Raw genomic sequence first — 27,565 nt, forward strand, 5'->3', positions numbered from 1 at the left:
AGTGTCTCTTTTTCTTCTTCCCCTTCCACCTCCTAGAGAAGCTCTTCAGAAGCCTCAGACGGGGAGCTGCTGTGTGGCCAGTTCCAGGGGGACTATTTGCATCCGAGTCCATTCACGTGACTCTCCATCACTGTTAGAGGCGCAGGGGTCAGAGAGAAAACTTGTCCTCGCTGTGTAAATACACAGACAAACCTCTTAAAGAAAGCTTTCTCAGTGTCTTAGGTCAGGCTTCCAGAAGCAGGGCCTGAGACAGTGATTCTGGTGAAAAAGATTCATTGGAGGAGGGCTCTCTGGAGGGGGTGCAGTGTGAGGGAAGCAGCAGACAGGAGAAGAAAACTAAGCAAAGGGGCTGTCTCAGCTGGAGACTAACTTCTCCCTCGTATCCCAGAAGGCTCTGGTCCACCTTGCGGCCAGGCTTCCAGCTTTTTGTGCCCCAATCATTGGCCACTGGCTGTCCCCTGCGGCCAGGAGTAACCTCCCAGGCAAGGCAGCTCCATTTGAGCAATGAATACTCACAGCAACTGAGGAAAGAGTGTGCCACCAGTGAAGGGGACCCGGGCAGGGCACCAGCAGCATCCACTACACTTGGGGAAGGAAGGGAAGATCAGAAAAGCAGAGAGGGCCTCTCCGAGCAAGCGGCATATAAGCTGAGTCCAGAAGGATAAGTAAGAGCCAGGGTAAGTAAGAGACTTGGACGAAAAGCATGGAGAATGGTGAAGGGAACAGCACTCGCAATGGCCCTGGGGTAGAAAAGAGAATATGGACCTCCTTTCCTCTTCATTCAAGGTGCTCTGGCCTCTGATTCTGGGTTGGAGGGAAGTGTGTAGTGGTATTCCTGTAAGGCAAATGCAGGGCAGGCAAAGAGTTTTGTACTTTGGGCTTCTGCAAAGGACCCAACAGATTTGTGGAAGAAAACATTATGAGTAAGCACTGGGCCCTGAAGATTGCTGGTCTCACCTTTCACATGCTCTCATCTCTGTACAAAAGTATGTTTATCTGTTTTAGGGAGATAAGTGAAGATTCCTTGCCTGGAAACTTTACAAACGTCCAGGAAGGCCAAGCTCTTGGTCTGCAATGGTGTAGCATCTCCTGTTCTCAAAAGGGTAACATGGACCATCCCTCCCAGGTATGACATCCTATGTGCCATCTAATGATTTGTGGCACCCAAAACTCAATGAAGATAGAACATAGACAGACAGATAGAAGGAAGACCAGGGTGTTCAAATACAGTTTTCTGGCATATGAATTCTGAGACATCAAAACCTCCCTAGGAAATGAAACACCTGAAGTGTCTAGTGAAGTGGAAGGCACTGGGAAGAACTGACCCTGTGTCCCCTCAGTGTCCCAGCAGGGGGTGTTTGGATGAGCGTATTCAACTCAGCAGGAACCGAGCAAGGCAAGTGGCTGCAAAGGGGCAACTGGTAGGTGAGAAGGGCCTCCATTTTGTTTGCAGATAAAAGCTTCTCAGGACATATTTCTTGGATAGTGAATAAAGAGCCCATCGAGGGCTGGCCTCTCAGCAGCCACTGTAAAGACAAGCTGAAAAGAGAAGAAACAGAGAAAAAGATACGATAACAAAGGGGGATAGGAGATTTATGGGCTTAGAGCTCCAAATTTAAACATGAGATATGAGAATTTCAACTAAAGATGGTGATTTGGGGACTAATATATACGAAGGTCCTTAAAAATGCCCCCAAAAACCATCTTGTATTTTAAAAAGAATGAATCCGTGGTAATGCTAGTAAACTGGAATGGCAGTCAGCTGGAGGACATCTTGAAGAAATCCGAGAAGACAGAAAGCAGATAGATCTGACTGATGAAAACAGATCACAGAAAGATGTAGACCAAAATGCTGGAGAAAAGAGGGACCATTCCCACAGGGGTCCTTTGAGAGCTCCAAGCTCCTAGTCCACAAACATCAAGGACAGAGATGAGACAGGGTACAAGCATGAAGGTAACTGAAATTAATCACAGGCCAAGTCCTCCCCCAAGGTCTGTTTCCTGACTTTACATCTTTCCCCTCTCTCTCTCCTTTGCTCACCAGCTCCAGCTTCATTGACCTTCTTTATGTCCTTTTAACACGTGAAGTATCTCCCCAGCTCACTGCCTGTGCACTTGCTGTTTCCTGTCTGGAACAGTCTACCTCCAGACTTTCACATGGTTGGCTTTTCCCTGTCATTCAGGTCTTGGCTCAAACTTTATCTGCTCAAAGCATTCTTCTCTGATCACAGTATCTAAATGAGATCCCAACCCCAGCCAGTCACATCACCCTGCTTGCTTTCCTTCAGAGCATGTGTGAATCTCTGAAGTTTTCTGACTCATTTATTTCTTTGTTTCTCGTCACCTGAGGACAGAGGCCTTATCTACTTTGTTTATCAGAGTATCTACAGTAGCTGGAACATCAATACAATGCGGTGTTTGTATCAGATAGCTCTTGCTGGGTGATAAACTACCCCAAAACTTAGGGGTCTCAAACAACAACTGCTCATTTAGTTCATCATTTGGATCAGTTAGGCAGTTCTTATCTGCGTGAACTCAGCACATCTCTCCCAGGCTCTGTATCCCAGGCATCCATGGTCAGCTGTAGATTGGCTGCTGGTTGGATAATCTAGGGAAGTCTTTGTCACATGCTATGTGTCTGGCAGGCTGTTGGCCAGAGCAACAGAAGCAAATGGGCCACATGTCTCTTGTCATCCTCTTGGGCTTCTTCACAGGAGTGTTACTTTTTTTTTTTTGAGGAAGATTAGCCCTAACTGCTGCCAATCCTCGTCTTTTTGCTGAGGAAGACTGGCCCTGAGCTAACATCCGTGCCCAGCTTCCTCTACTTTATATGTGGGACGACTACCACAGCATGGCTTGCCAAGCAGTGCCATGTCTGCACCTGGGATCCGAATCGGCGAACCCTGGGCCACCAAAGCGGAACGTACACACTTAACTGCTGAGCCACCGGGCTGGCCCCCAGGACTGTTACTTCTGATAGCTCAGAATTCATATGGAAAAAAATGTATTTTTAACTTTCCTGTCTTTTACTTATTTTGGGTTTCTTTTGAGCAAGATTAGCCCTATGCTAACATCAGCTACCAATCCTCCTTTTCTTGCTGAGGAATACTGGCCCTGAGCTAACATACATGCCCATCTTCCTCCACTTTATATATGGGATGCCTGCCATAGCATGGCTTGATAAGCAGTGCGTAGGTCCACCCCCAGGATCCAAACTGGCAAACCCAGGCCACTGATGTGGAGTGCACGAATTTAACAGCTATGCTGCCAAGCTGGCCCCTTACCTATCTTCTTTATAAGGGCAGCAAGAGACAGCAAGTCCAGTGTGCAAGCGGTTTTCAAGTCTCTCCTTCAGGTCACTGTTCTAGAATCCCAATGAACAAACTAAGCCACAGGGCCAAGCCAGATTCAAGGAGATGGAGAAACAAATGCCACCTCTTGCTAGGAGGGGCTCCAAAGTCACATTGCAGAGGGGCATGGACACAGGATAGACAGAATTTTCAGCCATTTTGGCACTGTTATCATACTGCTCAATATATGCATATATATGTGTGTGTATATATATATGTGTGTGTGTGTGTATACATATATATATATATACATATGATGAATAGTTTTGATTTAAAAGACTGCATCTGGGAAGGCTGGGCTAGTTGGACCACATCTCTCTTCCCTGCCCTCCTCCCAAATATATACAGCAGACAGCAGAGGCTTTTGGCCCCCACATAAAAATCCAAGCTGTGCAGGCTAAAGAAAGTGACCTGCTTACATGCAGATGCCTCGTCATTTGAGTGTAGGACCATGAATGGGAAGCAAAGCAGAGTTTGAGGAAACTCTGGAACATCCAGCAGGCACCTTAATGGAAAAGGAGAGGCAACACAGCTTTTCTCAAGAAGGAACATATCAAGATAATTCACTGCTCAAGTCAAGTCCTCCCTTTTTTGACTTGCTCTCCACAGCCGGCTGACCCCCACAACTCTGAACTGTCATTTTCCAGTTATGGCACCAGACCCACCAGTACAGGCTCATCCAGGGAGCAGTTTCTTGGCAGAGAGATCTACACAAATCCAAATGGAACTCCCACCGCTTAACAGCCTAGATCTTTATTCACAAACAAGAACTAACAGCCAAGGGTCAACAAATGTGAAGAAAAAAAATCACATACGTGACTCACATTAAGATTAACAAGTAAAATAATTGTGTTTTTAGGAAATAAAGATCATTCAGGAAACAAAACAATGTTAAAAGAGTAAGAAATGACTTTAGTGAGATAGGAAAGATGGCACATACAAAAGTAAGAACAGACTGCTGCTGCAAAAAAGGAGTAATCAGAGGATGAAAATGAGTGCCTGGGAATTAAAAATACGTTTGACACTAAAGCAATTCAGTGGACAGACTGACTAAGAGAATGGGGATGGTTAACAACATGTCAGTGATCTGGTGATAAAGTCAGTGGAATCTTGCAGAGCAGAGCCAAAGGCAGAATGACGGCACGTAGGAGAGAAATGTGAAGCGGCATACATGTCTGCCCTTTCTTTTATCGGGGTTCTGGAGGCAGAGAACAGAGGTAATAAAAGGGAGGAAAAATTCAGTAGAAGATAATTTCCGTGAGACAAAGGCTACAGGGGTTTCTGAAGGCCCCCTCCTTTTTTTTAAGGAAGATTAGCCCTGAGCTAACATCTGCTGCCAATCCTCCTCTTTTTGCTGAGGAAGGCTGGCCTTCAGCTAACATCCATGCACATCTTCCTCTACTTTATATGTGTGACGCCTACCACAGCATGGCTTGCCATCGGTGCCATGTCCGCACGCGGGATCCAAACGGGTGCACCCCAGGCCACCGAAGCGGAACATGTGCCCTTAACCACTGTGCCACCAGGTTGGCCCAGAAGCCCCTTTTATACGGGCACTAATCCCATTCCTCAGGGCTCTGTCCTCATGACCTAATCACCTCCCAAAGGCCCCACCTCCTAATACCATCCCATTGGGCCTTAGGATTTAACAAAGGAATTTTGGGGAGACATAACATTTAGGCCACAGCAACGGGGCCAAAGAAAATGGTGTCATGAATTTTGCTTTGGGCATCGGAAATACTAGAAAAAGGAGGTGCTATTTCTGTTCCACTGTGAAGGACAAATATCAATTCCCACTGAGAGGCAAGGCATTACAGGCAGAAGGAAGAGTATATGAGCAGAAGTAGAAAGATCTGAAATTTCCTGACAGGTTTGGAGAAAGAGATCAATAGTTTAGTGTGGCGAGAGTCTGAGATCTATGGCAGGAAGTGAATACACATGAATCTGAAATGACAGGATTGTGCCAGATTGTAAAGAGCTCACATGCTATTCTGAGAGGCTTTTCTACCTGACACTATACATAGTTGGGAACCCTTGGAGAATTTTATGCAGCAGAGCGACATATTCATAATCTACTTAGCTCAGAATCATGAATAGCAAGTGGGTACTTTCTGATGAGCCATTCCCCAGACTCACCTAGATGTAAAAACTCAAGAGTAGACAGAGAATTTCAATAGCACTAGGAACCAGAAATATTTCACCATTACCTGCTAGAAAACCGGAAGAACTTCCATGAGTTAAACCTTTAAAGCTTGCAGTAGACTGGTGGAACCATTCATGGTAAAATATTTCAATAAATCTCACAAGCATAGACTTTCTTTCATCAGAGTGAAGGAAATCAAATCTCCCTCAGTATGGAAACTATTTAGTAGAGGATTCAGAGTCTTTAACACCCTCATCCAGCATCAGTCGTGAGCTGAAACGTGCATGTGGAAGGAAAGGAGCTGTGGGGCAGCCATAGTGAAGTTGTAGCTTTTAGCCACGCACGAATGCAGAAACAGCCCATCCAGGAATGAGTTTTAAATACTGTACAAAGACAATAAGGTAGTGGTATCTCAATATCTCTTCTTAGACATCAGGTTATTATTTTAAAGAATGAGTGACTTTTTAAACTAGAAAGTTTCATGACACTTGGCTATTTTAAACTAGATATCTGGCGGCCAGCCCCAGTGGCCTAGTGCTTAAAGTTTGGCACACTTTGCTTCGGTGGCCCAGGTTCGGTTCCCAGGTATGGACCTACACCACCCATCTGCCATGCTAATGGCAGCTCACATAGACACCCACAAAAAACCAGTGACATCCGCCATCATGGTGGAGTGAGCTCTTCCCTTAGACTCTCTCCCCAAGACACAATGCAAAGGACATTCATAAACCAACAGAGAACATTCACACGACACAACAGACATCTGAGAGACCCAGGCAGCCATACATTTGAAGGTGGAGGTGCTGTACCCCCGGGAGGAAGTGGAAGGAGGTAAGGGGATCTCCTCTTCCTCCTTGACGGTGATCTAGGAAACAGGACTGCATGTGGCCCTGTGAGGATAGCGGGTAGGGGCAGCTCTCTGCAGGAACGCCTTTACTCTTGGAGCTGCCTACAGCTGTGGGAAAGCCCCACACAGAGGAGGCCAAGGAATTGCAGGGGCATCTTTATCAAGCAAGCACCCCAGGGGGGGAGACAGCAAGTGCAGAGCAGAATGCCCCCAGGATTCTGCATGCAAAACAAAGCGCCTCTCCCTCCACCTGACACACCAGCTCAGCCAGAGGAAGGGACTCCTACCAGAGCGCATGCACACACATTTCTAAAGCAGCAGCACTGAGCGGGCAATGGCAGACGTGCCCAGTCAACACAGATTCCAAAGGACAGGCACAGATGCAAGGGATCGCGGTGGGCTCAGAATACACAGCTCCTGCCCCTCCCACTGGTAGCAGGTAGAATCTGCGATCAGATACTTCCACTAAGGGGAAGCACAAATCCACTCCCTGAAATAGTACAAAAAGACACTTTAATACTCCAGACCATAAGGAAAATGACAAGCAAGCAGAAACCAACCTTGTCCTGAAGGCACAAAAATTTACAATCTAAATGTAAGACAATTCAAAATAGCTATCATTAAAAAACTCAATGAGGGGCCGGCCCGGTGGCGCAGCGGTTAAGTTCGCACGTTCCGCTTCTTGGCGGCCCGGGGTTCGCTGGTTCGGATCCCGGGTGCGGACATGGCACTGCTTGGCAGCCATGATGTGGTAGGCGTCCCACGTATAAACTAGAGGAAGATGGGCATGGATGTTAGCTCAGAGCCAGGCTTCCTCAGCAAAAAGAGGAGGACTGGCAGTAGTTAGCTGAGGGCTAATCTTCCTCCAAAAAAAAAAAAACAAAAAAACAAAAAACTCAATGAGTTACAAGAAAACTTGGGAAAGCAGTTCAATGAAATCAGGAACAAAATTTAATGAACAGACAGAATTCTTCACAAAAGAGACTGAAACTATAAATAAAAACCCATCAGAAATGTTGGAGATGAAAGACACAATGAATGAGATAAAGAAAAATCTGGAGTCCTTGAATAACAGGGCTGATTTATGGAACACAGAAGCAGCAGCTTGGAGGACAGAAATATAGAAATGCTTCAGAAGAAGGAGGCGGAACTATGATAAAAAAGAAATGAAAAAATTCTCCCAGAATTATCTGACTCAATTAGGAAATGCAACAGCAGGATTATAGGTATGCCAGAGGAAGAAGGGAGGGAGAAAGGAACAGAAAGCTTGTTCAAAGAAATAATAGCTGAGAACTTCTCAAACCTGGGGAAGAAACTGGATTTACAAGTAAAAGAAGCTAACCGAGGGGCTGGCCCCATGGCCGAGTGGTTAAGTTCGCACGCTCCACTGCAGGCGGCCCAGTGTTTCGTTGGTTCGAATCCTGGGCACGGACATGGCACGGCTCATCAAAACCACGATGAGGCGGCGTCCCACATGCCACAACTAGAAGGACCCACAACTAAGAATATACAACTATGTACCAGGGGGCTTTGGGGAGAAAAAGGAAAAAAATAAAATCTTTAAAAAAAAAAAAAGCAGCTAACCGAACTCCTAATTGTATCAATGTAAAAACACCTTCTCCAAGGCATATGTTAGTGAAACTGGCAAAAGTAAATGACAAAGAAAAAATATTAAGGGTAGCAAGGCAGGAGAAAATAACCTACAAAGGAACCCCTAGCAGGCTTTCACCGAATTTCCCAGCAGAAACCTTACAGGCTAGGAGAGAACAGAACAATATCCTCAAAATTCTGAAAAACAAAAACTTTCAGCCAAGAAGACTCTATCCATCGAAATTATCCTTCAGATATGATGGAGAAATAAAAACTTTCCCAGATAAACAAAAGCGGAGGGAGTTCATTGCCACAAGACTCCCTCATACAAGAAATGATCAAGGCGGCCCTCATATCAGAAAGAAAAAGAAAGGGTTTAAAAAGCCTTGAGCAAAGAGATAAATAGGCAGACAAAATCAGAAAACTACAGTTCTCTATCAGGACAGGATAGCAACCAATTATAATATTGAAGATAAAGGAAAGGAACACATCAAAAATAACCGTAATCTCATCATTTTAACCATGAACTCACATCAGAAAACGGAAGTTACGACAAAAGTAACTTACAAGGGGATGAAGAAAGGAATGGAACCTGCTTTAGACTAAGGAAAGAAGAGGCCATCAGGAAATGGACTATCTCATCTATGAGATTTTTTAGATAAACCTCATGGCGACCACTAAACAAACAATCAGAACAGAGACACAAAGGATACATACGGAGAAAATCATTCTAGAGAACTACCAAACTAAACTGGCAGTCCGAAATACAAAGGACAAGAAACAAGGGAAATACAGAACAACCAGAAAACAAGTGATAAAATGGCAGCAGTAAGCCCTCATAGATCAATCATCACTCTAAATGTAAATGGATTGAATTCTCCAATCAAAAAAGAGAGAGTGTAGGCCCGGGCCAGTGGCTCAGCAGTTAAGTGCACATGCTCTGCTTTGGCGGTCTGGGGTGTGCCAGTTAGGATCTCAGGTGTGGACATGGCACAGCTTGGCAAGCCACGCTGTGGTAGGTGTCCCACATATAAAGTAGAGGAAGATGGGCATGGATGTTGGCTCAGGGCCAGTCTTCCTCAGCAAAAAGAGGAGGATTGGCAGCAGATGTTAGCTCAGGGCTAATCTTCCTCAAAAAAAAAAAAAAAGAGAGAGAGACAGAGAGAGTGGTGGGATGGATTAAAAAATAAAACCCAACATTATGCTGCCTCCAGGAAACAGATCTCAGCTCTAAAGACAAACAAAGGCTCAGAGTGAACTGATGGTAGATGAGACTCCAAGCTAATGGCAAACAAAAGAAGCAGGTGTTGCCGTCCTTAGACAAAACCGACTTCAAGATTAAACTAGCAATGGAGTGACATCAGCATCATGGTGGAGTGAGCTTGCCCAGGACTCTCTCCCCTCCAAGATACAACAAAAAGGAGCAACCCTATTTCAAAAGAAAATAACCTAAAAGCACAAAAATCCTCGGAGAGTCATGGCAGCCACATGACAGAGGGTGGAGAGGCTGGAGCCCTGCCTCAGAGGAGCTGGCCCAGGGTAAGAGAGAACTCTGCTCCCTCCCCTAAAGACTGTGGTCACTGCCAGGGAGGCTCCATGACAGAAGGAGTGGGGGAGGGGTTGCGCATCTGTGGAATCACCCAGGACTCCCTAGGGCGCTTGCGGCCTAAAGGGAAGCCCTTTAACAGGGCAAAAGCTTTCACTCAGGGGTGACCTCATCAAGCCAAGACCACAGGAGACCAGATAGCGAGAGCTGATCGGGAACCTGGGACTGCGTGCAGGAGAAAGTGCCCCGCCCCTGACCCGCACTGCGCTGGGCCATCTCCGCTGAAGGTGGAGGGCTCAGAACACACAGCTCTCGACCCCCATCCATTGGCAACAGGCTGTAACTGCAACAGAATACTATCACAATGGGAAAAAGACTCATTCTTCCAGCATCAGGCAATTCATCAAATCTCCAGACCAGAGAGAAAATAAGCACCCAGAATTCAGTCCTGAGGATGCAGAAATAAGTAAACTAAGCAACAATGAATTCAAAAGAGCTATTGTCAAAAAACTCAATGAGGTAAAAGAGAATATAGAGAAACAATTCAACGAGTTCAGGAGCTAGTCCACAAAACAGATTGAAACTATAAAGAAGAATCAATCAGAAATATTAGGGATGAAAGACACAATGGAAGCTATAAAACAAAATACAGATTCCCTGAATGCTCGTGTGGACACCACAGAGGAGCGACATGTTGAAATGCTCCAGACAGAGGAGGAGAGAGAACTGAGACTAAAAAGAAATGAAGAAAGTCTCCGAGAAATATCCAACTCAATGAGAAAATACAACATAAGAATTATAGGTATTGAAGAAGGTGAAGATAAGGAGAGTAGAGCAGAAAGCGTGCTCACAGAAATAACAGCAGACAACTTCCCAAGTCTAGACAATGAGAGGGAAACGTGTCTGGAGGAAGCCTTCAGATCTCCTAGATGTGTCCAAGTAAAAAGACCTACTGCAAGGCATATAGTAGTAAAACTGGCAAAAATGAATGACAAAGAAAGAATACTCAGGGCAGCAAGGCAGAAGAAAATACCCTACAAAGGAACCCCTATCAGATAAGCAGACTTCTCTGCAGAAACCTTACAAGCTAGAAGAGAATGGAATGACATATCCAAAATTTTAAAAGATAAAAATCTTCAGCCAAGTATACTCTACCCAGCAAAAACATCCTTCAGATATGAGGAAGAAATTAAAACTTTCCCAGACAAACAATGCTAAGGGACTTCGTAGCCATGAGACCCATCCTCCCACACCAAGAAATCCTCAAGAAGGCCCTCATACCTGAAAAAATGACAAAGGGGAGAGAGGGGTCACAAAACACAGAGTAAGGAGACCAACAGATAGACAGGATCACAACAGGATAGCAAATATTCAACCACAGCATTAGGCTAAAGGGAAGGAATACACCAAAAACAAAGACAATCTTGTCACTTTAACCACAAACTCATGACACAAGTTGGAATAAGATATGACAATGATAACTTAGGAGGCGAGGTGGAAAGGGACTGAATCAGTTTAGACCAAGGAAGGAAGAGGTCATCTGAAAAGGGACTATGTTATGCACGAGATTCTGAATACAAACTTCAGGGCAGCCACTAAACTAAAAAGCAGAACAGAGACACAAAAAAGAAATAAGGAAAAAACAAAGACACACAGCATAAAAAACGGCATAATTCAATGGGTAGACCAAAACACACAGGACGAGAAACAAAGGAAATGCAGGAAAACTGGAAAATGAGTGATATAATGACAGCATTAAGCCGTCATACATCAATAATCACCTTCAATGGAAATGGACTGAACTCTCCAATAAAAAGACACAGAGTGGCAAGATGGATTAAAGAACAAGATCCAATAATTTGTCGCCTCCACAAAACTCATCTCAGCTCCAATGACAAGGACAGGCTCAGAGTGAAGAGGTGGAAGACGAGACTCCAAGCTAACAGCAAACAAAAGAAAGCAGATGTCGCAATACTTACATCAGACAAAGTAGACTTCAAGACAAGGCAGGTAAAGAAATACAAAGAGGGGCGGTATACAATGATCAAAGGGACACTCCATCAAGAAGAATAATAACACTTATAAATATCTATGCACCCAACACAGGAGCAGCAAAGTTCGTAAAGCAACTGTTAACAAACCTAAAAGAAGATATTAAAAATAACACAAGGGAGGATGGAACACTTCCTAACACATTCTACGAGGCCAGCATCACTGATACCAAAGCCTGAGAGGGACAGCACAAAAAAGGAGAACTACAGGCTAATATCACTGATGAACATAGATGCAAAAATTCTCAACAAAATTTTGGCAACCTGAATTCAGCAATACGTCAAAAGGATCATACATCATGATCAAGTGGGATTCATACCAGGGACACAGGGATGGTTCAACATCCGCAAATCAATCAATGTGATACACCACATCAACAAATTGAAGAATAAAAACCACATGATCATCTCAATAGATGCAGAGAAAGCACTTGACAAGATCCAACAGCCATTTATGATAAAACTATGAAAAAAAATAGGGATACAAGGAAATTACCTCAACATAATAAAGGCCATATATGACAAATCCACAGCCAATATCATACTCAATGGGCAAAAACTGAGCGCCATCCCCCTGAGAACAGGAACGAGACAAGGATGCCCACTATTATCACTCTTATTCAACATAGTACTGGAGGTTTTGGCCAGAGCAATTAGGCAAGAGAAAAGAATAAATGGAATCCAAATAGGGAGTGAAGAAGTGAAACTCTCGCTGTTTGCACACGACATGAGCTTGTATATAGAAAACCCCCCAAAATCCACTGGAAAACTAATACAAATAATTAACAACTACAGTAAATTTGCAGGGTACAGAGTCAACTTACAAAATTCAGTTGCTTTCCTATACTCCAACAACAAACTTACAGAAAGGGAACTCAAAAATATAATTCCATTTGCCAGCGTACCTGAAAAAATTAAGTACCTAGGAATAAATTTAACCAAGGAAGTGAAGGACTTATAGAAAGAAAACTATAAGACATGAGTGAGAGAAATTGATAGTGACTTAAAGAGATGTTAAGAGACTCCTTGCTCATGGATTGGAAGAATAAACATAGGTAAAACGTCCATACTACACAAAGCAATCTACAGATGCAATGCAATCCCTATCAGCATCCCGCTGACATTCTTGACGGAAACAGAGCAAGGAATACTAAAATTCATATGGGGCAAAGATCTCGAATTGCTAAGGCAATCCTGAGAAAAAAGAACAAAGCTGGAGGTATCACAATCCCTGACTTCAAAATGTACTACAAAGCCATAGTGACCAAAATGGCATGGTACTGGTACAAAAACTGGCACACAGATCAACGGAACAGAACTGAAAGCCCAGAAATAAAACCACACATCTATGGTCAGCTAATCTTTGACAAAGGTGCCAAGAACATACAATGGAGAAAAGACAGTCTCTTCACTACTATCTCATGACTAGGTACTTAAGCAAAGAACTGGAAATCAATGATTCAGAGAGACTTATGTACCCCTATGTTCCTTGCAGCATTACTCACAACAGCCAAGACACGGAAGCAAACCAAGTGCCCATCAACTGACAACTGGATGAAGATGTCATATACGTATATACACACACATATATATATATATATATATTTATACACACACACACACACACACAATGCAATACTACTCAGCCATAAAAAAAGACAAACTTGTCCCATTCACAACAATGTGGATGGAACTTGAGGGTGTTATGTTAAGTGAAATAAGCCAGACAGAGAAAGGCAAACACCATGTGATTTCACTCACACGTGGAAGGTAAACACACGAACAAAGAGAACGGTTTACTGGTTACCAGAGGGGAAGAGGGGAGGGAGCTGGGCATAGGGGTAAAGGGGCACATTGATACGGTGACGAACAAATTATAACGGACCACTGACATTTCACAATGTTATAAACTCTTTTGACCTCAATTAGAAAAAAATAGGAAGATTGGCGGCAGATGTTAGCTCTGGACGAATCTTCATCAGCAGAAAGAAATAAAAATAAAAAAAATAAACTAGAAATGTGGCTCAAGGCTGTGCACATCACCGAGCTCTCCAACTTCAGAGCAGGAACAAGGAAAAGATCACACAGCAACCTGATAGGAACTAAGTAGAAATCACGTCTAACTAATAGGAAAAGGCTGTCCATTTCTCACTCCTTCATGAATACGCCGACGTGGAAATCAGAACATATATCTCAGCCATATGTCTTTGTCTTATTTTTCTTCAAGACTGTACAGCATGAACATAGAAACGTTCAGCTGAAAAGTCAGGAGAAGAGTCCTTGAAAGACTTCTATTTGAGGAAACAGAACTATATTTTAGAAAGCTTCTGCTGTGTTTGTGTTCTCAGGAAAATTCAGGAAACTGTTTGCTCTATGAAGCAAGAAATGAAAACCTGTATAAGTTGAGGGACTGAGCTGTAAAGGGAGAGGGTGGCAAGGGAGAAACAGACAAAAAGATAAAGAGAAAGTATTTTGGAAAGAATAAAATTTCCCTTGAGATTACATGCAGCTTAGAAACAATCAAGATCAGTTTTTACATCACTGGGAATTGAATCAATGATGTTGAAGCCATTCTTGAGAAACTCTCTCAGAAAGAAGGAGATAAAGGAAAAGAGAGAAAATAAGAAGAAGATTCCAGAGATGGAAAAAGATTTTCAATAGAAGAATGATTGGCATGTCTGAGGGAGAGAGCAGAGCAGATGAGAAAAATAATCTTTAAACACATCTCAGAGGAAACTTTCTGCAACTCAAGGAGGGCCCCGATCATCAAAAGGAACACATCAGATATGAGGCCAAATTGATGAGAAAAAAATATGACCATAACACATATTGAGAAAGTTTTGGAACTTCAAGAATAAATAAAATTCTCTAGGGATTTAGGAAGAAAGAGAAAAAAAGGTCACATTGGAATTAGACTGCTCACCTGCAATTCTAGGATACCTGGAGCAATGTGTGGGGACAGAGACGAGGGACAAAACTGTGTGAGATAAGCATTCGATACCCAATCTCTCACCCACGAGCGAAGACAAAAACAAAAAGATTTACACTAATGTGCAAAGACTCCCAAGATACACTATTCCATCTAGCAACAATACTAGAAACACAGTTAAAAGATGAGTCAGACTCAGAAAAAATATGATCAACACGTAAAATAGACAAATGGTTAATATCCACAGTGAAGAAGGAGCTCCCAAAACCCAACTAAGAAATTACTAAGGGGTAGGAATAAATAATTGACTGAGAAAGAAATACAGATGACCAATAGGCAGCAAGGACACAATCCATCAATTAAAATCGAAACTGGCATTGAAATACCATCGGATCAAGAAAACAGGAAGAACATCACGTGTGGGAAAGGCCTGTGAAAATCGATACCGGGAAGAACTCCCAGGGTCTGGAAGATCAAGACAGCTCCCTGAATCCAAAACTCTCCACAGTCATACAATCGACCTCCTCCAAATCATACAGTCAACAAGGAGAACCAACGAAGCCACATAGAAGCAAGCCTGTAGTGTCACAATATGACCAAGACGACCATAACCTTCAAATGACCTGCAAGTTCAGAAACAAATGCCAACTTCCAGCCCAGCTCCGACCACTACTGAAAGCCTTTGGCAGAGTGGAGGATTAGAAGGTTTAAGACTCCATGGAAAGGACAAGGTCATGGAGGAATCAGAAAAAACACATCAAACCACCCTCAAAAGAGGAAGTCCAACACTACCTGCTGAAATACGCAACAGAGGCGAAGGACTCGGTAGTCCTGGGCACTGGCCACGAGCACGCTGCTGCAAGGGGAAAGGCTCTGGAGGTGTCAGCCTTGGAGAAGCACTGCTTCCAAGGGAGAACCAGAAATTGGCAAAAGAGGCGGTGCTCCTCCCAGACGGGGCCATAAGGAAAGAGGATGGAAGGAAAGAAAAAAGGAATAGGAAGGATTTTGCACAAAGGAAAGAGAAACAAAATATACCCCTTAATTCCCGATTGCGTTATGTTTAAAGAAACTGCGCTTCACCATCCTGACAGAAGTGGGCTCTCTCACACTAGGAACCCTGTCCATACAACATCCAGGAACAGGAAAAAAAAAATTCCATACAAAGTTACTGTAAGAAGAAAACAAACTGAATCATAACATTTCAGTCGTTCAAAATTTCTCCTATGCTCCTCCAAAAACATGAAGGAGAAAACATACAGCACAACACTCCACATTTAATTATTTCAAACACGCATTGGAAGATGTTAAAAAAAGAAAAACAAACATCTAGAATTAGAAAGCCACATATTAAGGCAGAAACGGACACAGCACAGAAATACCGTGAGATCCGATCAATTTCTTTTAAAAGACAACAACAAATAAACTAAAACTAGAAGGCGCCTTAACAATCCCGTACAAGAGGGAGAGCTGCACTCCTCAGAACCCATTGAGACCAACGTCACTATCTTCTTCACGTCTGTCCTTCCAGCAAGACTTGGTTCCAAGGAGCCAAGACCACGTGTGCCGCTTCAGCGCCCGACTCCCGGGCACTGCATCCCCGGGCTGGCCCCGTGCCCGGCACACACCGCACGTTCGATGAACGTGAGCGCACGAAGAGACCCCTCGCTCCGCGTGCCCCACAGCTGTCGCGCTACCTGACGGGCACCTCTTGGCGCACAAGCCTATTCCTCAGATACAGGCTCGGCTCCCACCAGCCCCCAGGCCCACGCCCCACGCCCCCAGGCACCTCTCCCAGATGGAATCATCTTCGCAGGCGCCCTGGTCGTCTGTGTTGGGCGAGGAGGAAGACCCGGAGCTGAAGGAGGGCCTCCTCAGGCTAGCGGCCATGGCTGTGGAGGGCCCGGGCTGCTGTGCCCACCGGGGACACGGAGCGGCGTCCACGGACGCCGGGGGAACGGACGAGCCCAGCCCCGGAGAGAGTAGCAGAGCGCGACCGGACTCCGCCGGGCTTGGCTCGCAGGCGCGGGTCACCGATGGCTCCCAAGATGGCGGCCCAGCAGGGGCGTGCTCCTCGGCACCGAGGCCCAGATGCTCCCAGGCCGTTGCCCCGCCCCCTCTGGCGGTGGACTGTGGACAGAACTCCTGGGGCCCCGTCCACACGTTTCTGACCTTCGCGGAGCGGGAAGGTGCGCTGACAGGGACGCAGGGTCCCCGCTACGCTTGCTCTCAGGGAACTGCAGCCTCGGGTTCCTCCAGAGGCCGCGGAGATTCTTACGGCTGACCAAGAACTTTTAGACAGAAAAGCATGAAACAGTATGTCTGAATTACAACTGAGCTGATGATCACCAAGGTAATGCAGAGAGTGTCATGAGGACATATAACAGGGGCAAGATCTTGACTGCAGGTGTCAGAAAGGCCTCCTTGAGGGATCCATATCTGAGAGAAACCAAAAAACCCTGGAGTCATCTTTGACTCCTCAGTCTCCCCCACATCCAGTCTGTCAGCACATAATATCAGCTCATTTGCTCTTCAAAATGGACCCAGAATGTGACGGACTCTCAGAACTTGCTCTGCTACCATCCTGATCCAAGCCACAACATCTCTGACTTGGAATATTCCAGTACCACTCACTCATCTCCCTTTTCTAGCCTTGTCTCCTACAGTCTATTCTCCACAGAGAAGCTGACGTGATCCTGTGAAAACTCAAGTCACGTCACCTCCTTCTCCAGTTCAAAATCCTCCAATGGTGCCTACCTCAGAGGAAAAGTTAGGGCCTTACAAGAGCCTGCAGCATCTGTACCCACGGGCACCCAGATTCCATCTGCTACTCTTCTCCATCTCACTCAGGCTGGCCTTGTGGCTCCTGGAACAGGGGAGGCCAGCTCCTGCCTCAGGGCCTTTCTGCTCTCTGTTCTCTCTGCCTGGACACCGTTACTCGTTCCCTCACCCTCCACAAGTCTTTCCCCAGCATTAACTTCATTGGGGCCTTCCCTGGCCATCCCATCTCCAGTCACAACTCTTTCCAACACTCCTACTGCATCTATCACTACCTGACTTGCCAAATATTTTCCTTATTGTCGTTCTGGCTGTCTCCCTCCTGGAATAAATGCTGCCTAAGAGCTCCAGTTTTGTCTGTTTTGTTCACTTCTGTATCCATGCTAAAACACTGTCTCCAGAAACTGAGTAGGCACTCAATAAAGTGTGTTGAGTGGCTGCCTCCATCTGAGAGATGACGTGGAACCACTGCGGCAGGGAGGGTGGGAGAAAGCATTGCGGGAAGAGGGAACAGTGTGCTGACAGGCGCCAAGGGAGGCAGGAACAGGGCACATTTGAAGAACAGAAAGGATCCCTTAGGGAAGGGGGGAGTGGTGTGAAGGGAGGCTGGAGAAGTAGGACAGAGCAGGCAGGGCTGTGGAGACCACATAAGGAACTTTGGTCTTTTTACAACAGCCACAAGAAGCTAGTAAACTAGGGAGTGACAGGATAAAATATGCCCTTTACAAACCTCTGGATTCACTATGAGATATGGGTTTGGAGGAGGGAACAGTGACTGGGGTCCTCAGTCACCAGACTAGTGCCATAGCTCATACCACAGGTGATCTTAGCTTGGACTGAGATGGCGGAAGCACAGGTGGAGAAAAGGAGGTAGATTCCAGAAATATCGAACAAATAAAATCAACAGGTCTGGGTGATTGATCACATAAGGTGGTACACCAAAGGGCAGTTCCAAGCTGACTCCTACATTTGGTACTTGGGAACTGAATGAACAACGGCCCCATTCACTGGGTTTTGGGGTGGGGTAACAAGGAGGAGAACACGCGAAGATGATGCAAGAGCACAGTTTTGGAAATCATGAATTTGAGATCATTCTGAGACATCCTAACGGATCTTCCCAACTGGCAGTGGGTATCCAGGTGGCATGATCAGATGATGAAAGGTGTGCTGTGTCATGCAATGTCCTGTAGGTTTTTACCTCATGGCTGATGGGGCATCAAAGGTTGTAACTGACAAAGTGATAGGATAAGATTTGTGATTCTGCTAAATCACCCTGGCCACAGCATGATCACTGGGGTGGGGGAGGGGGTTAGACCAGAAGCAGGTCCAACACCAAGGACGTGGTGCAATAGAGCAGGTGAGAGAACAGACCTGAGCAAGGGCTGCAGCGGTGGGGAAGGAAAAGAGCACAGACCTTCCCTCTGTCACCACCCATCTCCCCCACAGCTGCTGGGATTTTTCTACAACACACACCAGATCATGTCAGTTCTTCCACTTAAAACCCCTCACCACCTTCCATTAGCCTTGAGACCTTCTACATCTCATTCTCTGACAACCTCAATGGAATTCTCTCTTACCACCCATTCCCCCACCCGATGTCAACGTCTCCTGACACACTATTCTGCTTCAATCTGCATCCTGTTTAGCTCATGCTGTTTTCTCCTGCCTGGCAAACACCTATTTATCTTTTTAAAACTCACTTCCTCCTCTGTGAAAAGAAGAAAAGCAGTGCTGACATCCAGGAGCTGGTCCGGTACCATGAGCCAGGCTTTCCTGTTGTTAGAAGCTGGCCTCGTGCTCCCACAAGCCATGCTGTTCACCTGTTGGACATAAACTTCTCACAGACACCAGCACAAGGTCACGCTGCGACAGGGATGACGTGAGACAAAACACCACCACTTCATCATTTTGCCTAAACAGACAAACACAAGGCCGTCGTGCCATCCAGAAAATACCAAACATCCCTCTCTCCTGACTGAAGCGAGCAACTGTGGCTTCTTTATGAATTACGGCGTTTGTCTCACTCTAGTCACAACTCCTTCTAGAAAGGATTGATTGAGCTACACGATCACAGAATTGTCCCTGCCTCCTCTCAGCACCCAGTCCAGAGCAAATCCCTGCTTCCTTGAACCCTCCCCAAACTATCCAACCAAAGCCCAAATCCTGTAAGTTCTTTCTAACGCCCTCATCCTGATAGGCTCCAGAGTTCCCTATGATGTGAGGCCTCCCTCATTACAAAGAGTAATTAAACCCAACTGGTTTACCTACTGGTGTGCTTCTGGTGGTCTTTGCTGCAGGACATTGCAACTCTAACAGTAGGATAGGTTGATTAAGTTTCTTGGAGGAAGTGAATGGAGCTCCAATCTGAAGGCTTCTATTTTCTATGTTATGCATACTCAAAACATCACCCATATTATTTTGAGAATGAAGGGTTGGGGGGAGTAAATCAGAAGTCTGTGGAAAATGTCTGAATTATATATTCTGGAGCATGGGAGAGTGACTTGACAAGAGAATCCTACTAGAATGGTCAGGCTCTGTGAGGGCATAGGTGAGGTGGGGTGACATGAACTCAACGTAGTACCCAGCTGCCCCGCTCTGAGTTCTAGCTCCAGTACTCAAGACAAAAATGGGTAGTTTGGTTTTGGGTTTACTGGGACTGAAGGGCAAGGGAGAGGAAGGCATTGCCAAGAGAATTAATCATGGATGGACTATGAAGTCCAAGCTCAACTGAGAGGTAACAGCATAGAGGAAGCATCTAAAGGATAGAGTACACCATGGAGGGCCTGAGGAAAAATATGCTGAGGGCCTAGCTGAATTAAGTGACCAAGCAAGCTGGAAAGAAGAGATCAGGGCTGGAGGGTGCTGCACTGCTCATTTGTGAGGTGGTGCAGCATCAGGATGCAAATCCAGGGTATTATGGTGGGAATGGGGACAGGTGGATGAGACGAGGTCAGCAGTACAGATGAGGTATTGAAGAAAATGAGTACCCCGTGTGCAGGCTCAGTCCTCCGCACGCACACTGAAGTCAACTAGGATGACAGCAAGAATTGAGGCAGAGAGGAAAGCTGTGGGCCAGGTGATCAAGTCTTCAATGAAATAGGGGACTAATTAGGCAGAAAAGAGTAATGAGGAGGAGAGGATGATCCAGCTGGGGACTATGGATCTCAAAGAAATGGTGTGGGAGGACAAAGAGCAGAGAGGACATAAATCTCGTACCCCCTAATCCTGAGATCTGCAGGCACCGCTTGACGGGGCTTCAAGAAAAGGATATTCTGTAGGCAGGGCCAGGGCCAAGGCAAAGAGAGGGAGGGAAGGGCTAAGAAGAGGCTGAGGAAATAGAGGAGGCTGGCGATTATGGAGTGGTAATTTCGAGGTCACTGTGAGGCTCTGGGGGGTCAGTGTTAAAAAAATTAAAAGAGTGGAGAGCTGACTTAGGGTCGCAGCATGATGGGAAGATAAGGAGACGAGAGAATGGGGAGTGGGGAGAATTTAGCTATCATGGTAAGCACTCAACAGATATCTGCTGAAACAAGTGGAATTATTAGGCATAAATCTAGTGTATCCAATCTGAAGAGTCCTAACTATCAGACTGTAGGAGTGACAGCACGAGGTCATGATGATGATGACGGTGATGGCGATGGTGATGGTTTGAGGATGATGGGGGTGGTGGTCATGACAATAACTACCAAACTTGAACACCTACTGTGTGCCAAGTACTGTTGGAAGCACTCCACATTTAATCCTCACAACCCCCATGAGACAGATGACCTCAATAGGGTCCCCAGATGGGCTCTGTACCAAAGGAGGGAGAAAATGAAAACAGAAGTAACAGAAGTGTAGAAGTGGTGGATCTTGTCAAGATGGCGGTGTAAGCAGACTCTGAACTCATCTCCTCCCATGAACGCAACCAGGTTACAATTATTTTTGGAAAAATTACCCTGTATAGAAAACTGAAAACTGGATAAAAAGAACCCCCACAACAAGGGACAGTCCTGACAAAGGCAGAAGGGCCAGAAATTCCAGCTGGAGAGAAAAAAGTCACCTTTGGGAGCAGTGGAGTTTCTCAGCTGGCCAGGAGAGAGCCACCCTAGGGTATGCAGCCCTCCCGGGAGGGGTGAGGTCCAAAGCAGGGGCCAATACTACTAAAAGCATCCTTTAGACTCAGCACAACTGAGATGAGGGTCTTAGTATCTGGCTTCGCTGGCTATTAACTGCAGCAGGGAATACCCCCAGAAAAGCTATCAGATGAAAACTGAAAAGAGTCGGGTCTTAAAGGGCCCATGCACAAACTCACCCGTCTCAGCAAACTAAAATCACCAGAGAGAAGGCTGACAGTCCTTTGGTGAAAAGAGACTCACCTGGTGGGCTCTGGGGGCATCCCGGTGAAAGGAGAGACCTCTCCTGAGACTGAGACATTGGTGGGGGCTATTGTTCTGACATGGTCCAGGCGTGCTAACTCAGACCCCAGCAGACACCACTGAGGTTCTTTCCCTGGCCTGTTAGCCCAGGGGGCTGCCATACCCACTAGAGCACAGATTTAATCCAGTTCAGCCAGGGCAGGCAAGTGGCCCTAGGGACCTGTCCCACCCAACAGCAAGCCCTCAGGCTACTTGTCAGCCTGCATTGGCTGAGTGTCTTGATCCCCTACAGGCAAAAAATCGGTTGTGTTTCTATACGCTAACATGAAGTAGCAGAAAGAGAAATTAAGAATACAATCCCGTTTACAATTGCAACAAAAATAATAAAATACTTAGGAATAAACTTAACCAAAGAGGTGAAAGATCTGTACACCGAAAACTGTAAAACATTGTTGGAAGAAATCAAAGAAGACGCAAAGAAATGGAAAGATATTCTGTGCTCTTGGGTTGGAAGAATTAGCATAGTTAAAATGTCCATACTTCCTAAAGCAATCTACAGATTCAACACAATCCCTATCAAAGTTACAGCATTTTTTACAGAAATAGAACAAAGAATCCTAAAATTTATATGGAACAACAAAAGACCCCGAATAGCCAAAGGATTCCTGAGAAAAAAGAACAAAGCTGGAGGTATCACACTCCCTGATTTCAACATATACTAAGAAGCTCTAGTAACGAAAACAGCATGGTACTGGCACAAAAACAGACACACAGATCAATGGAACGGAACTGAGAGTGCAGAAATAAACCCACATGTGTATGGACAGCTAATATTCGACAAAGGAGCCAAGAGCATACAATACAGCAAGGAGAGTCTCTTCAATAAGTGGTGTTGGGAAAACCGGAGAACCACATGCAAAAGAATGAAAGTAGACCATTAACTTACACCATACAAAAAAATCAACTGAAAATGAATTAAACAGGATCCTTGGCCCCAGCGCGAAGGACAGAGAATGCAGCCTGGGGAACCAAGCGTCGCTGTCAACAGTCAGTCTGGGCTCAGTTCCATTCAACAAATGTTGACTGAGTGCTGACTCACGGCGGGAACTGTGCTGTGGGCTTCGCACACCTGCTCGCCTTTGTTGTGAAGCAAGGAATGTGTGGAAAACTAGGGAGCGGTGAAACTGGACTAGAGCTACCGGTTACAAGCATCAGGGGCTGAATTTCAGGAACAGAATATTCGGTGAAAGAAAGAAATAGGACATTCTGGTAAAGTTCAAACCAAACAACAAAAACGTCGTTTAAAGAAACATACATCTACAGAGGAAAAATAATATACAGAAAAGGAAAGGAATGAGGGGGAAAAAACAGCAATCAGGATCTGTCACCTTGAGGAAGTGGGGAGGGTAGGACACTGGCCGACCGAAGAACGGGAATGGGGAAGGAGTACAGAGACACCCCAGTGATTTCTCCAGTTGGGCTCTGCTCACTTGTATTTGTTTCACAATTGTGCGTACTGAGGATGTTCACAACACATTTTGTACTGGACTTTTGGTAAAATAGTTTCTAAATACATAAAAGAAGTATGCTTGTGCATTTCATTTCCCATTGGGTACCAGGGAACACACAGACTTAGAGCTGAAGAAACTTAGATCACGCGCACATGCAGGCAAAACCACCAGCCAAACAACCAACCAAGCAACCAACCACAACAACTTGAACGTCAGACCTGAAACCATGAAACTTCTAGAAGAAAACATAGGAAGTATGCTCTTTGACATCAGTCTTAGCAGCCTATGTTCAAGTACCACGTGTGACTGGCAAAGGAAACAAAGTACAAAATGAACAAAGGGGAGTACATCAAAGTAAAAAAATCTTCTGCAGGGCAAAGGAAACCATCCACAAAAACAAAACACAACCTAACAACTGGGAGAAGATACTTGCAAGCCATATATCGGATAAGGGGTTAATACGCAAAATACAAAAATAACTCATACAGCTCAACAACAACTAAAAATCAACAACCCAATTAAAAAGACGGGCACAAGATCTGAGCAGTGACTTCTCCAAAGAAGGTATACGGATGGCCAACAGGCATATGGAAAGGGGCTCAACATCATTAGCAAACAGAGGAAGGCAAATCAAAACTACAAGGAGATGTCACCTTCCTCTGGTCAGAATGGCTCTAATTGACAAGACAAGAGACAAGGGTTGGAGAGGATGTGCAGAGAAGGGAACTCTCCTGCACTGCTGGTGGGAGGGCACACTGGGGCAGCCACTATGGAAAGCAGTATGGAGCATCCTCAGAAAACTAAGAATACATCTACTATATGTAGGATCCAGCTAGCCCACTGCTGGCTATTCATCCAAAGAACTTGAAAACACCAATGCAGAGAGACACATGCACCCCTAGGTTCACTGCAGCATTATTCACAACAGCCAAAACTTGGAAGCAACCTAGGTGCCCATCAAGGGAAGAATGGATAAAGAAGATGTGGTATGTATACACAATGGAATGCCACTTGGCCCTAAGAAATGATGAGATCCGGCCATTTGTGACAACGTGGATGGACCTTGAGGGTATTATGTGAAGTGAAATAAATCAGAGGGAGAAAGTCAAACTCCGTGTGATCTCACTCATAAGTACATGATAAAAACAATGATGAAGACGCACAGAGCAACAGAGATTGGATTGGTGGTTACCGTAGGGGGAGGGGGGAGGGGAGAGAGCCAAAGGGGCGATGAGGCTCACATGTGAGGGGACGGACTATAATTAGTTTTCGGGTGGTGAACACGATGTAATCTACACAGAATTCGAAAGATATTACAACGTACTTCTGAAAGCTATATCATCTTAGAATCCACTGTTGCTGCAATAAAATAAAACAAAATAAAATAAAATAAAATAAAATAAAATAAAATAAAATAAAATAAAATAAAATAAAAAAGTGTAGGAGCCTCAAGAGGCTAACAGGCTTTTTGAAAAGTTATTCCAGGGATTTTTATGGCTTAGCTCAGGGCGGCAGACACCAGCCTGAGACACAGCTGTGACACAGCCACTAACTTCAACTAAACTATATTCCGACTGGAGGGAAATCAAAACTACTGTAATCATAAATTACTGAAGGCTTCACTTTGCGCCAGATCCTGTGCCGACTGCTTTGCACCAACTGTCTCATTTAATCCTCACATCCAAAAGGTAGGTTACCGTTATTCTCCCCATTGTAAAGGTGAGCAGGTGGAAGCAGAAAGATGGCAATCTGCCTGGAATTCACAGAAGGATTCTCTAGGTAATGACATGACTTTTGGACAAGATTTCAAGGTTTAACACATTACAGTGGGGATGCAGATCCCAGTATCACAGAACGTGAAAAACACTGAGTCCTGCCCAATGTCTTAAAACACTAATTATGGATCCTCACAATCTCTTGGCCTGTTTTCTCAGATGAGGGAAAACCCAGCGTGAAAAACCGTTGAGGAGATGTCTGCAGAGGAGGACTACGTCTGGTCTTTAAAGCCGGGAACTATCCCAGTAGATTCTGAGTCAGTGGGTCCAGAGTACGCCTTGAGCGTCTCTGTGCTTTTCAAAAGCCCCACAGGCTACACTTCCGTGCCCTGGGAGTTGGGAAGCACAGTCATGCCCTACCTCGAGACGTTTCAGTCAACAACGGGGGTCCCATCAGATTAGTCCCATATGGCCTAGGTGTGTAGGAGGCTCTGCCATCCAGGTTTAGGAACTCCGTGGTGTTTGCACAGTCTCGAGATTGCCTGACCACGACACACTCCTCAGAACTTATCCCCACTGTTAAGCAAAGCATGACTATACTGCCGCCTTGGATTCTCCACGGTCCCAGACCCTGCACTGTTTAGATGACTGCGCACGCAGAGGGCACCGCGTCTGAGGCAGAGAGCAGCAGGGATCACAAAAGCTCTCGACAGAGAGTCAAGGAAAGGCGTGCTCTGCTTACACAACTCTCTACTTTTCTCTGTGTCTGAACCATTTCATAGCTAATCTGCTTTTTTCAACCCAGCAGCTTTGCCAAAAAAAAAAAAAAGGTTACCAACAAACACTAAACAAACCAATATAAAGAATACATATTAAATAAGCCTAACCCTACTATGCTACTGGCTTTTATTTCCCTGGGATAATTTGGACAGCATTAGATTGTGTTACCAAGAGCAGCCCAGCCGAGGGAGATTATTTCTAATTCCACAGTGCTGCAGATGCGGTCAGTAGCAACTGCAGGCTGGAAAGGAAAGAAAGTTGGGTGTAATCCATTCAAGTTCACACGTTTCACCAGGGACAGCCTCCAAGCCTTTAATACTTAGGTATGCATTTATCCATTTCTTTAATCAACCACTACTAACGCCTACTAAAGGCCACACACTGCTCTCAGTACTCTACGGATATGAAATATCCTCTCACCTTTACACTCACCTATGGAGTGTGTATGCTAATCATCCCCGTTTTACAGATCAGGAAACTGACACACAGAACGGTACAGTAACTTGCCCAAGTTCACACAGCCCATAGGTGGCAGAGCCAGGACCCATTTGACAGAGTCTGGCTCCAGAGGCCACGTTCTGAATCACCACGCTTAGTCTCCAAAAACCTAGAGAAAGCGCCAGCCTCAATCGAAAAGTTTGGTTTTCCCCACCCTACAGTCCCTACGCGGCGGCCCCAGTCTCCAGGGCATTCTTTCAGCGCCTCTGACAGGCCACACTCCTCCCTTGCCCTGTCCCAACACTCTCCCGCACAAGTCCTCCTTGTCTTTTAGGCATCTGCTCTCAGCTTCAACATCACTGCCTAGGTCACCAAGTCTATCAGTAAAATGCCGTATTTCTCAACGCTCAACACAAAATTGCCTTTACGTATCTCCTAGGTAATTGGTTGCTGCCTGTCTGTCCTTTCCAACCAGGCTGTGAGGTCCAGTACGTCAAACACCCTGTCAGTCTTGCTCACCAAGTGTACAGGCCACCGAACACGCACCGACCAGAGGAAAGGAAGGACTTGTCCCAAAGTCAACTCTCCAGACCTTCCTGTGCAAGGAGGGAACGAAGGGAGCACCCTCCAGCCTCACGCTTTCTTTTCCATACTTTCCAGTGGGGGGGGCACATACCTGTGCTCACAACGCTCCCCGGACAGCCCCCACTGCACCCCTAACAGGTAGACTTCTGCACAGTCAAGGGCTTTGGAAAGCGCTGGCTCTGCACACAAATATTATGTGGCCCTCGACAGGCCACTTCCCCTGAACCGGCCTGAGCTTCAGGGCCACGACAGGCTTCGTGAAAACCCCAACGGAACGTAGCCTCGAAAAGAGGGAGACCTGCACTCCTCAGAACGCCTCGAGACCAGTGTCCTTATCGACTTCGCGTCTGTCCTGCCAAGAAGCCAAGACCACGGGTGGCGCTTCAGCGCCCGACTCCCGGGCACCGCATGCCCAGGCTGGCCCCGTGCCCGGCACACACCGCCCGTTCCACGAACGCCTGAAGCGCACGAAGAGACCCCCTCGCTCCCGGCGCCGCACAGCTGTCCCGCGACCTGACGGGCACCTCTTGGCGCACAAGCCTGTTCCTCAGGTACACGCTCGCCTCCCACCAGCCCCCAGGCCCACGCCCCCCAGGTACCTCTCTCAGATGGAATCATCTTCGCAGGCGCCCTGGTCGTCCGTGTCCGGCGAGCAGGAAGAGCGGGAGCTGAAGCAGGGCCTCCTCAGGCTAGCGGCCGTGGCTGTGGAGGGCCCGGGCTGCTGTGCCCAACGGACGAGCCCGGCCCGGGAGAGAGCAGCACAGCGCGGCCGGACTCCGCCGGGCTCGGCTCTGGGCAGGCAGGCGCGGCTGGCCTAAGCCTCCCACGCCTCCCAGCAGCCGCGAGCGCTCCTCTCCTGGCTCGCGCGCGCCCAGCCGCCGCCCAGAAGCTGCCCGGCCGTTGCCCCGCCCCCCCTCTGGCGGTGGACTGCGCACAGCGACAGGGAC

The 27,565-nt window shown here is 46.1% G+C and overlaps 1 protein-coding gene across 1 annotated transcript in view; it reads right to left on the reverse strand.

The window, feature by feature from the left end:
• Positions 1-310: 310 nt before the first annotated feature.
• Positions 311-27,565, reverse strand: part of LOC123276141 (ATP-binding cassette sub-family D member 2-like) — a 50,188-nt gene continuing 22,933 nt past the window's right edge. The window contains 1 exon segment of the mRNA XM_070505255.1: positions 311-1,539. Coding sequence (XP_070361356.1) covers positions 1,465-1,539 — 75 coding nt within the window. The 3' untranslated portion in view covers positions 311-1,464.

Source organism: Equus asinus, chromosome 3 (assembly GCF_041296235.1).
Source record: "Equus asinus isolate D_3611 breed Donkey chromosome 3, EquAss-T2T_v2, whole genome shotgun sequence".
NCBI classification, from domain to species: domain Eukaryota; kingdom Metazoa; phylum Chordata; class Mammalia; order Perissodactyla; family Equidae; genus Equus; species Equus asinus.